The following is a 14,221-nucleotide window of genomic DNA, read 5'->3' on the forward strand; positions in this document are numbered from 1 at the left end:
AGAATCTATTGAACTCTGAGTATTTACACACACTCTCCTGAAAACCTCATAGCTACACCCTTGCAGGCTTATAGGTTGTTGTCTTTCTTGTTGCCTTTGAACTCATAACTTTATTCCTGATATCAGATGGCACCACTGATTTATTCTGGGCCCAACACAACTAAATAAAAGGGTGCAGTTCCCTTCTCTCTCCCTTCAATGACCAAAGAGTACCGCAATAAAAATGAAAAAAAATTAAAGCACTCCTCTGTTTATCCAACTAAATAAAGGATAAAAATTTCATCAGTGTTTTTTTATCTAAGCAGTCTGTGATAAATGGCAGATTCAATTGTCTATTATAAACTCCGAGCAAGAAAAACAATTTGATCTTAGATTGGTTCTATCCAATTCACCAAAAGGATGCAGAGAGGCAAACGCACAAAGCCAGATGGGTTACACAGTGAAGGTGAGTTCTGGGAAAGATTTATATGAAAATTAATAGAACAGTGTTGCACAAACCACATCATCCAGAAACTTACGCAAATGATCTCAATTTATAAGGCTGGTATTCCTCCTCATTCACAATGCACTTATCATAGTAGTAGGCCATTTAAATCTAACTTGTTTAGTTCAGCTATGCATTTTATATTCATGATCAGTTTTATGCCACAGAATACTCTTGGAATGGAACATTTAACCCTTTTTCTTTAACTGATATTTGAATTTTGGATATTTATTTTCAAGCTTTTTGTACTCGTCAAAGTACCAGAAATGGAAGAAAACTCTAGTTCACATTCACATGACTCCAGTGTTGTAACTTGAAGGAAACATGAAATATTTAAGGCTTGCAATATATTTTTCAATATTGATGGTAAATTTTTTGGAATACATTAAATTTTGTGCATGCATAAAGACATTGCACATGTGGACACATTTTCTGCATATAGATCACAGAGATAGAAACACAGACAAAAATATTAATGTACTTCTCTTAGCATCAAAGTAATGCAATATGGATGGTAGCAGAGAATACAAGTGAAATCTTTCTATATTCTCAGTAACTGCTGGTATATGAGGGAACAGATAAGAAGAAACAGACTTTGCAGAAGTAGGTGCAGATTCAGTGGAGTTACTGGAGACAAGGGGTAATGGCTTTAAACTGAAAGAGAATAGGTTTAGATTAGATACCAGGAAAAATTCTTTACTGTAGTCTGGTGAGAACCTGAAACATGTTGCCCAAAGAAGTGGTGGATGCTTCATTCCTGGAAGTGTTTAAGACCAGGTTGGATGGGGCTTAGAGCAACTTGGTCTAGTGGCAGGCATCCCTGCTGGGCTGGAACCAGACAATCTTTAAGCTCCCTTTCAACCCAAATCATTCTACTGTTCTAAGATTTCCTAACTTTCATCTGACATGAAAATATGGTTGTGTATGGGAAAATCTTTTCAACTCTTGTCTGTCTCTGAAATGTATACAACCTTTAAGTGAATTAATAGTTGATTTTGACAGTAATATTGTTATGTAAATCTATTTCTAACAGAAGGTGTTCTGAATGATGGCTTTAAGAGTTGCTGTTATTCTTTCTTTATAGAACTACAAATGGCAAAACCCCCACAAAGTCAGAGAATGAAATGAGGATTAAATTAATATTGCATTGTGCCCGAGTACAGCCATACTAAGTCTTTGTATGAGAGGTAGCTGAATAAGGAAAGAAATGGATAAAAAATATTAATTAAGGTCCAAATTCTTACTTTCATATTGGAGACCTCAGTTCATTATTTCTTACCGTACCATCGCATTTCATTTTCAGGTTGGACTATAACTTCTAGGAGGCATATAGATAACAGGCACTCTAGCAACAGTGGTTAATAACAATAATGAGTAACTATAATAAATCATGGCTCTGTTGAGGAGGTCCAATGTATATAGGAAAGTTATGGCTAGCATTTACTCTAGCTCTAAATTCCTCTAATAGTGAGGATGTTGTAATTTCTTAAACTGACTCTACTTCTTGAAAGTTTGTATTGTCATGCAGTTAAGGATCATATTGACTTTCAGCTTTTGTAGGTAGTTACCAGTTGTGTTGCACGTGTCCCAAAAGCATAATAAGTTAATATAAAATGTTACAGAAGAAAATTAATCCAAGATGAGATTTCTATTTGCTTTATGAGCAATACAATTTGGAGCGCTGTTTTGTTTGTTTGTTTGTTTTATACATGCACATCAGAATAAGCAAATGAAATTCAGTACTTACTCCTGTTATGTAACGAGGTCTATACTGGATGGTTCCAAATAAGCCAAGTATGACTACAATAATATGTATAAAATTTGCCAGGATAGGTGCCCACTGATAACCAAGGAAGTCAAATATCTGCCTCTCGAGCACAGAAACCTATGATTAAAAATAAAAGCATAAATAGATTAGAACAAACCAGAAAACTACGAATATGAGTGTATTTCCCCTTCCCATACTCAAGATAATTACCCTGAGTTAAAAAATAGTTGTTAGCCATAAAATGAAATGAGTTTGCAATGTTTCACCTTCTTGTTTTAATGAAAGCTGCATTTCTCACTGTTTACGAAGTTATATTCAGTTAGTTAAAATATTCTCATGGGCAATTCTACCAAGGTACTATACTGTTCACTAGGATGATATGTTTGCAGGAGGAGAAACACAAATCACTTTGTTATATGCAACAGCAAATGCTGTTATGTTCTAGGGTATCGGTGCTGAAAATAAGTGACAGGCTTATGACATCTCAGCTACATTGTTTCCACTTACAACACCATCCTTTAGCCTAGTCCTATCTCTTTACTTCCACCTTTCCTTGCATTTTGATTTTTTCCTCTTCCCTCTATCCCAGCTATTCTGTCAGTAACCAAATGAACACAACTTTTTGACCTGGTTCTCCTGATAATGACTCTAGTTTACCTCCTTCCACTGTCACAAACATCTGCTGAAGTACAAGCTGTTCCCCAAGATTCTAGATAAATAATTTAAAAAATTACTTAAGGGAAAATCTCGGGCTGATGATTACTGTTTTCAAGCAATACCATTACAAACAGATAGATCAGACACTAGACAAACTGTCTTTCTAAGAGTATCAGTAGTAATTTCAGAATTCCACTAGTAGATTTCCCTTAACTGATGTTTGGACATTATGTCAAAATACAGTACTCTAGCCCAACCCATAGGCAGAATGGCACGTTTTGACAAAAATAATATTTATGCTAATATTAGAAGGTAATTTAGTGGTAAATTTAGATAGAAAGACTAAGGAGTTTCTCTGATACCATTCCAAAAATTTCACTAACTGGAATGGTGAATAGATGAGCTTCATGAAAATGTGAAGAATAATAGAAATAAAAGAAAGAGAATAATACTGATAATTATTAACAATAATAATTAAAATAACAACAATGCGAACACCGCACCAAAAAAAAAAGAAAGAGTGAGCAGGTTGTTTCTTGATTAAGTTTCATTAAATGACAGCTGATTGTTTACTGAGTTTATGGTACACTGTGGATTAACTGATTAGTTTATGTGTCACAACTTCATTCATTTAAAAAATATCATCTTTTGAGATCAAGTAGTAAATGAGTAGTAAATGAGTAGTAAATGAGAACTGTTCACCACTGTTCTTGCAACAATATAGTTATGGGAGAATTTTTCAATTTTCATGCCACAGTCCACTACCACAGCAACATTTTCATCTCAAAATTAAGAAAACTTTCTATTAAAAAGACAGCCTACATTTACACTAGCATTGCAAATGTAAAGACTGTTAATTATATAGTATGTACTGGCATATGCTGAACTTTAAAAGAAAGACTGTCAAAATAATCCTGGGGAAGTTTGTCAGCCATGTAATTTCAAATTTGAGTGTTCAGGTTTCATGTTAAACACTGAATTTCTTTCTACAACAAAGACCCCTTTCACACAATGCATTCCACTTATAACCAGTCTTGGTATTTTACCTACCATTTTATTTTACATATTTACTGACAGAAAGAGATTCTGTTCCTACCTCATCGAAAATCTTTATGAACTGATTTTTGCTATCCTACCACTCTCCGCAGCAGAGGAACATCATAGAAGATTTCCCAGAATCCCAAGACATGTCTAACGGTGACAATGTGATGAAGAAATAAAAGGAAGATCAAGCTGTATTAGAAACTTCATGAAAACTCAAACTGCCAGTGCTTCTAAGTTTATCATTAAGAAATATTTCCTTGACTACAGATATATATATATAAAAAAGGTCAACATGTGGCATAAAGCAGTATTATGTAGGTCAGTGTGAAGTCTGTTAAGCATATTAAGACGTGTTATACCATAAGAGCTGTTTAACAGGTAACAAAGGGAAAATGCTCACTCTAAGCACAGAGCTCTTATTTTCATCAGCTAAACAAAGAGGAAATGAGAATAGTAAAGCAGTAGCAAAAAGAGTCTAGACTGTACAAGCTTCTAGTGTAATAACAGTAGAGATTCAGCAAGAAAAAAACAATACATGGGAAGACACAAATCATTAAAACAGCAGGAGATCATACAGTTAAGTATCCCAATTATAGAGGAAAATTGCAGCATGCTAGTTAATTATATGAAAAGTAGAAAAACTCATATCCCTGCTACAACTGTTAAAAGGTTAAAAGGAAACTGCAGTATCATGTATCGACGTTTGGTTTTGGTTTGTTTTGCTTGGTGAAAGGTGAAAGATGCAGTTCCACCAAAACTTGCTTATGGGACTGTTGGATAAATGGATATTCTGTAAGAATCTTTTATTTCTACAAATCAATGTGCCTTTTTTTGTTTTTTTTGGTGACTAGTAATTTTTTTTAGTACTGATTAGATTTTCCCATTTCACTCCAAAGAATCAGTTGTGTGTGGGACTGCTGGATATGTGAAATGGCAGCATTCTGGTAGGCTGTCCACAGATGAAATGCTGTGGAAATGCAGCTGCTCTTCTGTAGAAGATTAGACTACTGCAGCAAGATACATTGTGGATTTATCAAATGGAAAATATAGGACAGATCTTTATTCCCACTTCTTGAAGAGAAAAAGGTGTGAATAAAATAAAACCAATAAAACCAATGCACAAACAAACATAAAAATTGTACAAACTTTCTACATGAGTTACTTAAAAAAAATTCATTTGGTCTGTGTTTCTAAAAGGGGAAAAGTGAAAAGTAGGAAAAAGTAGTGACAAAAGTTATTAAAAACAGTATTATGTAGCTTTGTCCTCTTCCACAGATGTCAGAATCATAAGGGATTGCCTTACATAGCAAGGGAAAATATAGACCTGATTTTGAAAGCTCTGCATTCCTTTACTTCAAAAACTTAAAATTTTTGGTTAAAAAAAACTTCAATTCTTTTTTCAAATCATACCCACCAGCTTCAAATGTTTAATGATGTTTCAATGATACCACAGAGAGAAAGGAAAGAAGCAACAAAGTAATACTAATCTTTAAAGTCAAGGAATAGATATAGAATTGTCTGTTTTCTTTCTTCTTCCTCAGGTTGTCCATATTGGTATCTCTATCACTGACGTGGACAATGGGATGTCCTACACCGTCACCAAGTCTGCTGATGACACCAAGCTGTGTGGTGCGGTTGACACAATGGAGGGAAGGGATGTCATCCAGAGGGACCTTGACAGGCTTGCGAGGTGAGTCTCTGCAAACCTCAGAAAGTTCAACAAGGCCAAGTGCAAGGTGCTGCACCTGGACTGGGGCAATCCCAAGCAGAAATACAGGCTGGGCAGAGAATGGATTGAGAGCAGCCCTGGGTAAATGGACTTGGGAGTGTTTGTGGACAAGAAGCTCAACATGACCTGGCAATGTGCACTTGCAGCCCAGAAAGCCAACTGTATCCTGGGCTGTATCAAAAGAAGCATGATCAGCTGGTAGGTCAAGGGAGGTGATTCCTCCCCTCTACTCTGCTCTTGTGAGATCCCAACTGGAATACTGCATCTGGCTCTGTGGTCCTCAGCACAAGAAAGATATTGAAGGCCACTAAGTTGATCAGACTTAGTGAAGACAGGTTGCAAGAGTTGAGGCTGTTCTGCCTGGAGAAAAGAAGGCTTCAGGGATACCTTACAGCAGCCTTCCAGTACCTAAAGAGGGCTTACAAGAAGCCTAGTGAGGGACTTTTTGAAAGGGCATGTAATGACAGGACAAGGGGAAATGGTCTTAAGCTGAAGGCAGGTAGGTTTAGATTATACATTAGGAAGAAATTCTTTACTGCGAGGGTGGTGAGGCACTGGAACAGATTGCCCAAAGAGGTTGTGGACCATCCATCCCCACAGGTCTTCTAGGCTGGGTTGGACGAGGCTCTGAGCAACCTGGCCTAGTGTAAGGTGTCCCACCCTGATAGCGGTGTTGGAACTAGATAATCTTTAAGGTCCCTTCCAACCCAAACTACTCTATGATTCCATGATTTTTTGGAAACAAGAGTTTAAAATAAGAATGGGAAAGAGGAAAAATGGGTCCTTTGGATGAAAAAGTATAGTATGGTTAGAAAAGAAAAATATGTTTTAATTCAACTCCATTTTAATAATGAGGTAAACCCAAAATGTAAGGTTATGGACAGTCAGTTCCTAATGTTAGAAAATAAACACACAAAACATTGTCTTCTTAGGCTCCCAAATAAATAAAATATCATAGATTATTTTATGTATTCACTGATAAAATTATAGAATAGCCTATTTAAAGGGAACCATTTTACTAATGCATTATTTTTTCCCAAACTTCCGCTAACTGTTTTAAAAACAAATACAAAATAAAAGCAACTCATATACTGTCAAGTTGGAATAGCTGAAACTATTTCCAAATTCTTGTCAGAGGCTGGTTGTTAATAGCTTAACAGTGTTACTGACTTTGAGGGATCTAAGAATTGAATTTCCAGTGGAAAATGAAAACCATTTGGAGATGATTCTTTAAGTATATGATTGGACTGGAATTCCAGACAGGAACTACAAAGGAGAAACCAGTCAAAAGATGATTTATAATACAAACTCCAAAATGGAAAATGATTAAGTGTCTTTGCTCAGAAAGCTCCTTGAGAAAAACTCAACCATGATACAGAATCTAAACTCTGCACCGATATAAATTACAGTGCACACGGGCGTACACACACAAGTGAGTCTGTACAGCTCCAGCCAGCCATGGCCCTTGGGCAGCAAACATTGCACAGAGGCACTCAGCATGCTGGGGCTTGGGGCAGGGTCCCACTGAACTGATGGACTCACAGCTGAGTGATGGTAACAGGCTCTCAGTTCACTCTAAAGGAAGAAAAGAGTATTATCTTAAATTGCATTGTAGGAGAATTAAACAACTGTGGTTTATATCATTGACTGGTGCAGGTTAAGAATGAGATAAAGAAATTAAGCTCTAACATTAACTCATTAGGTCCCCTCAGAAAAACTGTGTTGTATCAGATGACCACAGCATCTAATAATTTGCTTGTGTTTTTAAGTTAGTTTTTAAGTTTTTTAATGACTTTCAGCTCTTGGTTCTATGGCATAGAAAGTTAAAAAGTACCAAATAAACACAAGTATTTTTGGCCTTTGGCTTATGAAAGATTTCTAATGCTAAAGTCTGCCTGCACCACATACAATGTCTCCAGCTAACCCTCCACCAGCACTTCCATCATTTTGAGGCAGAATGCATATATTTGGCCCATTCCTTAGAGAGGTCAATTTAATTTTTCATCAAAATTTCAGATAGTATCCTAAGATAGAGGGCCCAGTTACTCAACAAATTCTCCACAGTCACCCAGCAGAAAAACAGATTAACATTTTGAAAGTCAAATCTATACAAAATACACATACACATCTGCAGGTGTGCATGTGAGTCCAGCTGTTTACTGCTAGACAGGAGGAGGAAAAAAGAAAATTGATTTTTTTTTTTTTGTAAGAAGAAAGGCAAAACTAAAATGAAGTTCTGTGAAGAGCTGTGGACACAATCGTGTTCTCAGCACATCTAATAAAAACTATCCCAAGCACAGGTAATTCAAATTAAAATCCAGAAGGAATTAGTTTTCACCTGTCCATTGGTTCCTTCAAGGAATCACATATAAAATACGGAACCCCTGTCCTTAATCCGTTTGATGCTGCTGAGAGAAGGAATAGGCCTTCACCACACTTGATAACAAGGTAATCATAGTTTTTAAAAATCCTGTGTAGGACCACATTACTGCATCGTATTGTGTTTAAGTGGATTTCTGCTGTGACCTACTAAGGACAACAGGGCTCTCAAAAGGTACAGAGTACATTCTAAGTCTCAGCTGCTGCCTTCCCTAACTAAACATAGCAATAACAAAAAAATGGTAAATAGAAGTTTTCTACAGTAGGGTTTTTTTATGTAGTAGTGAGAAGCAGAGTTGTTATCTAAATAACACTTCAATTATTATTACTCATTATATGAAAATTAGAAAGAGTCTAGCCAAACCAAAGCTGGTGAAGCTGACAGTTGGGTTAAATAAAAAATATTTACTGTGCATTAAACATATATTTAGGGTATTGTATTCATGATTTATATACATTTAGACTTCATCATGAATACATGCAGATCCAATGACTCAGTAGCAAAATCCAACTACGTCCCTGAAAGAATCACATGATGAGTGAGCAGGCAGCAAAAAAGAGGAAAATGATGGCAAAATGCTAGATCAACAAGTTCTAATCTTGCAGAATACTTTCCCACACAACTTCTGTACACCAATATTCATGAAAAAGATAACTGATTGAAAAAAATGGGGGAAGTCTCTAATCTAAAAATAAATTATTTGGTATTTTTAAAAATGCTTCCTAAAATTTTTAGAATAACTTTACAGGAACCATATTGCTAGAATAATGAAAAAACATAATTAAATAAGAGTTGCATTTAAGACACATAAACTTTTGAAATCTGTAGCAAATAGTAGAAGTCATGGTGATATTTTTACATAGCTATAAAACACTGTAGAGATAATTGTGCCTCAGATGGCTATAGTTTTTACTGTACAAGACCAAACTCACTTTTGCTAATAACTTAAAACGGCAACTAAATTCAGATTTTTTGAAGTATAAGTAGATTTCGATACTCGTGAAAACAGCAGAGCATTACAGTTCATTCGTCTTCAGAACAAAGCTTTGTATACAATTGCACAGTTGACTCCAAAGACTTGCTTAAATGGGTTAGAGTCTTAAGTTCATGCTACAATTTAGATCACAAATCTTATCATCATCTTACAGTAAATTTTATATGTGTGTGTGTGTGTGTGTGCGCACATGTGTGTATGCTTTGAGACAACACAGTTTCTTGTTTCTGGCTGCTTATCAGTGGCAAGACTTAGAGATATGTCAGAACCACATCATTTTACATGTCTGAAAGAAAATTTGAAAAATCAGTCTCATGTAAACTATTCTATTTACTTCTTAAGACTACCAATAAGTTAGTAGCTCACCTACAGGATGAACTTAAGCAAGAGGTGCTAAAAGCTTTAATCTCTGCAAAGTGTTTTATTTCCTGTTCATGAACGCATGCAATAACAATTTGTGCACTATTTTAATAAGACATATTTTCACTCCACTAAAAACCGTAAGATGTTCATAAAAGTGGTTCACTCTCAAACAGATACATTTATAAACCTCAAGTTATGAGGTTCATTTTTACCTTAAACCCAAGATAATTTTATGACACAAAATACTCAGCTGCCAAGTTCCAGCTAGGGGGTGTAGCAAGCAGGCTGTGGCCTGCTTTGGCCTCTGACTGTGGCCAAAGGAGGGATCATGGCCAAAGGAGGGTTAGTGACCACCAGTCAACATACTCAACCTAATATTCATCCCTTCTGCCATTGACAATGGGAAGATGTAGACTGAACTCTTAGCAGCTCCCTCCCACCCCTCTGCCCTACCCTTATTCCTCTCTCCTTCCCTCCCTGCCTCTCTCAATCCTTTACATCCTTCTTCTAGCAAGAACATTGAAGCACTGGCACCCACGCCTTTAAGGTGGCAAAATTCAAATTTACTGACACTAATGAGAAAGTTTGAACCAATTCTGAATGTAAAAATACTTTTGAATTAAGATTTAATAATAACTTATAATTGAATAATATGAATTTGCCTGCAGTAAAGCCTGAAGGCAAAATCTAAGATTCAGAGAGCATTTAGAAAGATTAGCCTCGTCAAATAGTTTCAAATTGTTTCTGTCTTTATGGAAATATTTAACAATAAAATAGGTCTTGATTTCATTCACAAAGATACAACTAGTTTCTACACAGTGATTCACATTACATTAATTACATTTGTAAAATCAACAAAGATGTGATAATGCAGTTACGGAACTGACACAAGAATGCATCTAGGGTATCTTCAGGTAGTGAAACTATCTTCTGTGTATGTTTCCTCAGCCCAAAATAGAATCTGGCTTAATACCTGAAAAAAATTACCTTATAACAACAGAAAAAAATTAGTCCCTACTCCTCAGCAGGAAAGGCACACCTGGAAGAAACCTCATTAGCCAAATAATTTTGAGTTGGTGTTGGCAGGGATCACTCATTATCTCATCAGGACTGAGCCTTGTAATAATAAGAACTGGGCATTTGGAATCAGAGAACTACATCAAGTGAAAATTAGCCAATTCAGAGTCACTATGGTGGTTTTACTTGTATTCAGGCATATAAGAATATGCTGAATACAAAGCAAGAGAAAGAATGACAACTAATCCATGTGAGAACTGCAAGGCACAGAGGGCTTTGTAGTCTCTCATTCCACAACTAAACCTGGATAAACAGGATGATGTTTTTATCTGACCTTACAGAAAGATCGCTCTTAAAATGCTTCTGCTTGAATAGTCATTATTCCTATACAGAATATGTGAAACACCTGCTACATTTTCATGCCTTGGCACAACTTAAAAACTGATATTTAAACTATGCAGATCACTTCATGGAAGAAAGATAATTGACATTGGTTATAGACAGAAAAGTTTCTACCTGTTAAAGTTTGCCTATTACCCATGTATAAAGCCATCCGTCCTTAGGGAACTCCAAGTAGTGCTGAAGGAAGCAATGCATCTTCTCTGCAACATGGCTACCTTAGAGACAGACTTGTCATCTGGTCTCTACATCAGATGCCCAGGGACAAGCACAGGGTCTCAGATCTCATCTTCCAGATATCTGGTGTTCCCAGTTCCCAGCTCCAGTGCCTTTAAATTCAATGGCAGCTGGGGAACACCGATCATTGCCTACAACACAGTTCCACAAACATAAATTTCTATCCAAAGTGTCAAGTGGGGTTTTTTTCTTTCTTTTTTTTTTGATAAAGTAAAATGTGGTATTTTCATAGGCTAGTTCAAGACCGTTGATTCAACTCAAGAATTGTTGATTAGAGCTAGCCAAATCACAGCAATTTCAATATTTCACCATTTGTATTCAATTTGCATTGGAACGTGATTATAAGAAAAAAAGGTAACATATGAAGCACTCTATGTTGTCACAGTCATTACAGGAAAACTCCAGGTCATTGGGCAGTCAGGGTAGGGTTCCCCACTCCAAGCCCTAAGGACAGCTAGAGTGAGTCAGTCAGACACTGCCCCCATCAAACATTTTAAGGAAAACACATAGGTTTTTTTCTGATTTTATGAAACAATATGTTTAAATGAGTGGGACCTTAAGCTTTCTGTTTTGGAAAAATACCAAAACCTAACACCTGCTTCTGGAAAGCACAGCCTCCGTAATACAAGTAAGCAGTACAGTCTCATTCTCTTGCCTTTTCCAACACTAAAGCTATAATAAAATTAAGAAGCAGATTGACCATTCCTTTTCCCTAGCCCTGATGACAAATGTAATGAATAAAAAAAGCTAGTCTGCAATGACTAATGTACGCATGACATGTATTGAATTCTTTTTATTATGCCAATTCATCTACGGATACAAATATTTCCTTCTCTTAAGTATATTGTTTCTGAAATATTAGCTGTTTGCATTCAAGCTTTATCAACCTGCAAGGTAACAAATACAGAAAAAAAGACAACTATAAGAAAGTTCCAATTTAACAGTCAGTGAATCACAAAGCTCTACTCCTAGTCTATTATACTGAAAAGTTAAAATGTGAGGGACAATGAAAAGGATAGATGCAAAGCTGTGACAAAAGACTAAACACACAAGATGAATGCTTGCTATATTATATATTGCTAATAGGTGCCACTAGTGATGAGAATGGTGTCAAAATGTCCACTTCCATGTAACTAGATTGTCCAGAAAAAATATAATTGGATCAAAAACAAAACTTCCAAACAAAAGAGAGGCACCGGAAAAGAAGCAGAGATACTAAAGCTGGATATAACTGGCCTGCTTATTTGCATAAATATTTACTGCAGTCAATAATGTTTCTCTGATTTACATGGAGATAATTTACATCAACTAATTTGAGGCTAAACTCTAATTTTTACTGGATGTTTATTTTGTGTGAAGGTTAGTGTTGTGTGCTGGATTAAACACATTTGTTTATCCATACTAGGCACTCAAGCACAGCAGCAGTTTCTTGGTAGATATTTTGAAGATGACAATATTGCTAAATACCTAAAATAAGACTTTTTTAACTGTGCTTCTGTACTTCATGTGGGAAAGTACTGATAAATAGTAGTATAATTCTCTGTATTGGACCAAGAATGACATCCATTGGCTGCCACCAGTTGGTACCTTAATTTTGTGAGGAAGGCTGGAGAAGGCTGCCTAACAAACCTGCATGGCTGACACTATGATGTTTGTGGAAGTTTTTTGTTTCATAAGGGAGCCAGTCACATATAGTAAACCAAAATTTGCTTCATTGTCAAAAATTATCATTCCCCCCCTTCTACAGTTGCCTTCAAATCTTTGTTTTCCCCACCTTCAAATTTGCTTTTGTTAATTCAGTGCCCACAGCAATTCCCCTTGGAATGAGCAAAAGCTATAATCTAGAACTGCTGCAAGCTCTCCTCCAGCAGAGGCCTTCCCCTGCCAATAGCCATCATCATTCAAGTGGCACTTGCTGGCAAGATAACACAGAGTTGCAGCAATGTCTTTCCACTTTTCCATACTTCATATCCCCAGCTGTTCCAAAGGGGTGATCACCTTGCTGGTTTCACGAGGTCCAGAAAACGCAGCAATAATTATTGTGCTGGCAGTGCTGCAGGCAGCCAGCGTCACTCAGGCAGGAACTGGAATGCAGCCCAACCAACATAGCAGAATCTACTAATCTGTTGCACTGAATATTTTGTTATAAGAAATAATCATGAGCCTTGTGATAGACTATGAAAGGCAAATTTTATTGCCTGAGCCAGAGTCTTCTACAGTTCTACAATGCCTAGAAAAAAAACCAAACAAACCCACCAAAAAAACCACCAAACAAACAAACCACCAAAAAACCACCAGAACCAAAAAAAACAAACAAAAAATCACCTGACAATTTTAGGTTACCTGTTTAAACCTAGCCTTTTAAATGCTCTGTCTTGTCAGTAAATGTCCTCCTTGAATTTACAAAAACCCAATCCTCTATCCAATCATAACCTGTCAAAAAAGGAGCTGTTTATAATTGGTTTTGACCAATTTTGTGTGGATTACACTAGGAGAGGAAGGCTAACAGTGTTCAATTTAATTTCATATCATGATATCTTACAGAAAATTGCAAAGAAAATCTAACTGTGGAGACTTCTTCCTATAAACATATTAGTCAATGATTTAAATGATGCATGTCTACTGACTTTCTAACCCTTGCTAGACAGCAGATTTGAATACAATTATTTGAGGGTAACTACAATGTCTTTTTCAAAGTGGACTCCTGTCATTAATGAAGCAATTGGAAAAAATAATATTCATATAACACCAAATGCCTGAACATTTCTTAGTAGTATAGGTGACCTCTCCAGAGAGTACTTTTATCTCAAGAAAATGATTATCTGATAATATTCTGCACACTGCTGCTCTGCTAAAGCCACAGCATACCTTCATGCAATGAATGTCACACCTGCTGATTCCTGCTTTGTGCTGCATGGCACTGTTTTGACTGTGGTAATGCCTTACCCTGTGGTTTATTTCTAGGCTGATGACATACTGATTAGAAGTCCACTTACAATGAAGATATGGGAAACTGACCTCCCTGGCAAACAATGCAGTTAGGTGAAAAAGGAATGTAGCTTAGTGAGAACTGCCTTTTTCTAAGCAGAATCAGACTCTTTCACCCCTGCTGTTCTGTTACCTCAACCAAGGAAAGAAAGTATCAATGA

General features: G+C 36.4%; 1 protein-coding gene across 3 annotated transcripts in view; it reads right to left on the reverse strand.

Annotated features, from left to right (window-relative positions):
- The window catches only part of NKAIN2 (sodium/potassium transporting ATPase interacting 2), a 541,273-nt gene that overhangs the window by 290,124 nt on the left and 236,928 nt on the right, over positions 1–14,221 (reverse strand). For all 3 annotated transcript variants that reach the window (XM_064649618.1, XM_064649617.1, XM_064649616.1), the window contains exon 2: positions 2,232–2,369. In XM_064649618.1, the coding sequence (XP_064505688.1) occupies positions 2,232–2,369 (138 nt within the window). The remainder of the gene's footprint in view (positions 1–2,231; positions 2,370–14,221) is intronic.

This window comes from Pseudopipra pipra, chromosome 3 (genome assembly GCF_036250125.1).
Source record: "Pseudopipra pipra isolate bDixPip1 chromosome 3, bDixPip1.hap1, whole genome shotgun sequence".
Classification (NCBI taxonomy): Eukaryota; Metazoa; Chordata; class Aves; order Passeriformes; family Pipridae; genus Pseudopipra; species Pseudopipra pipra.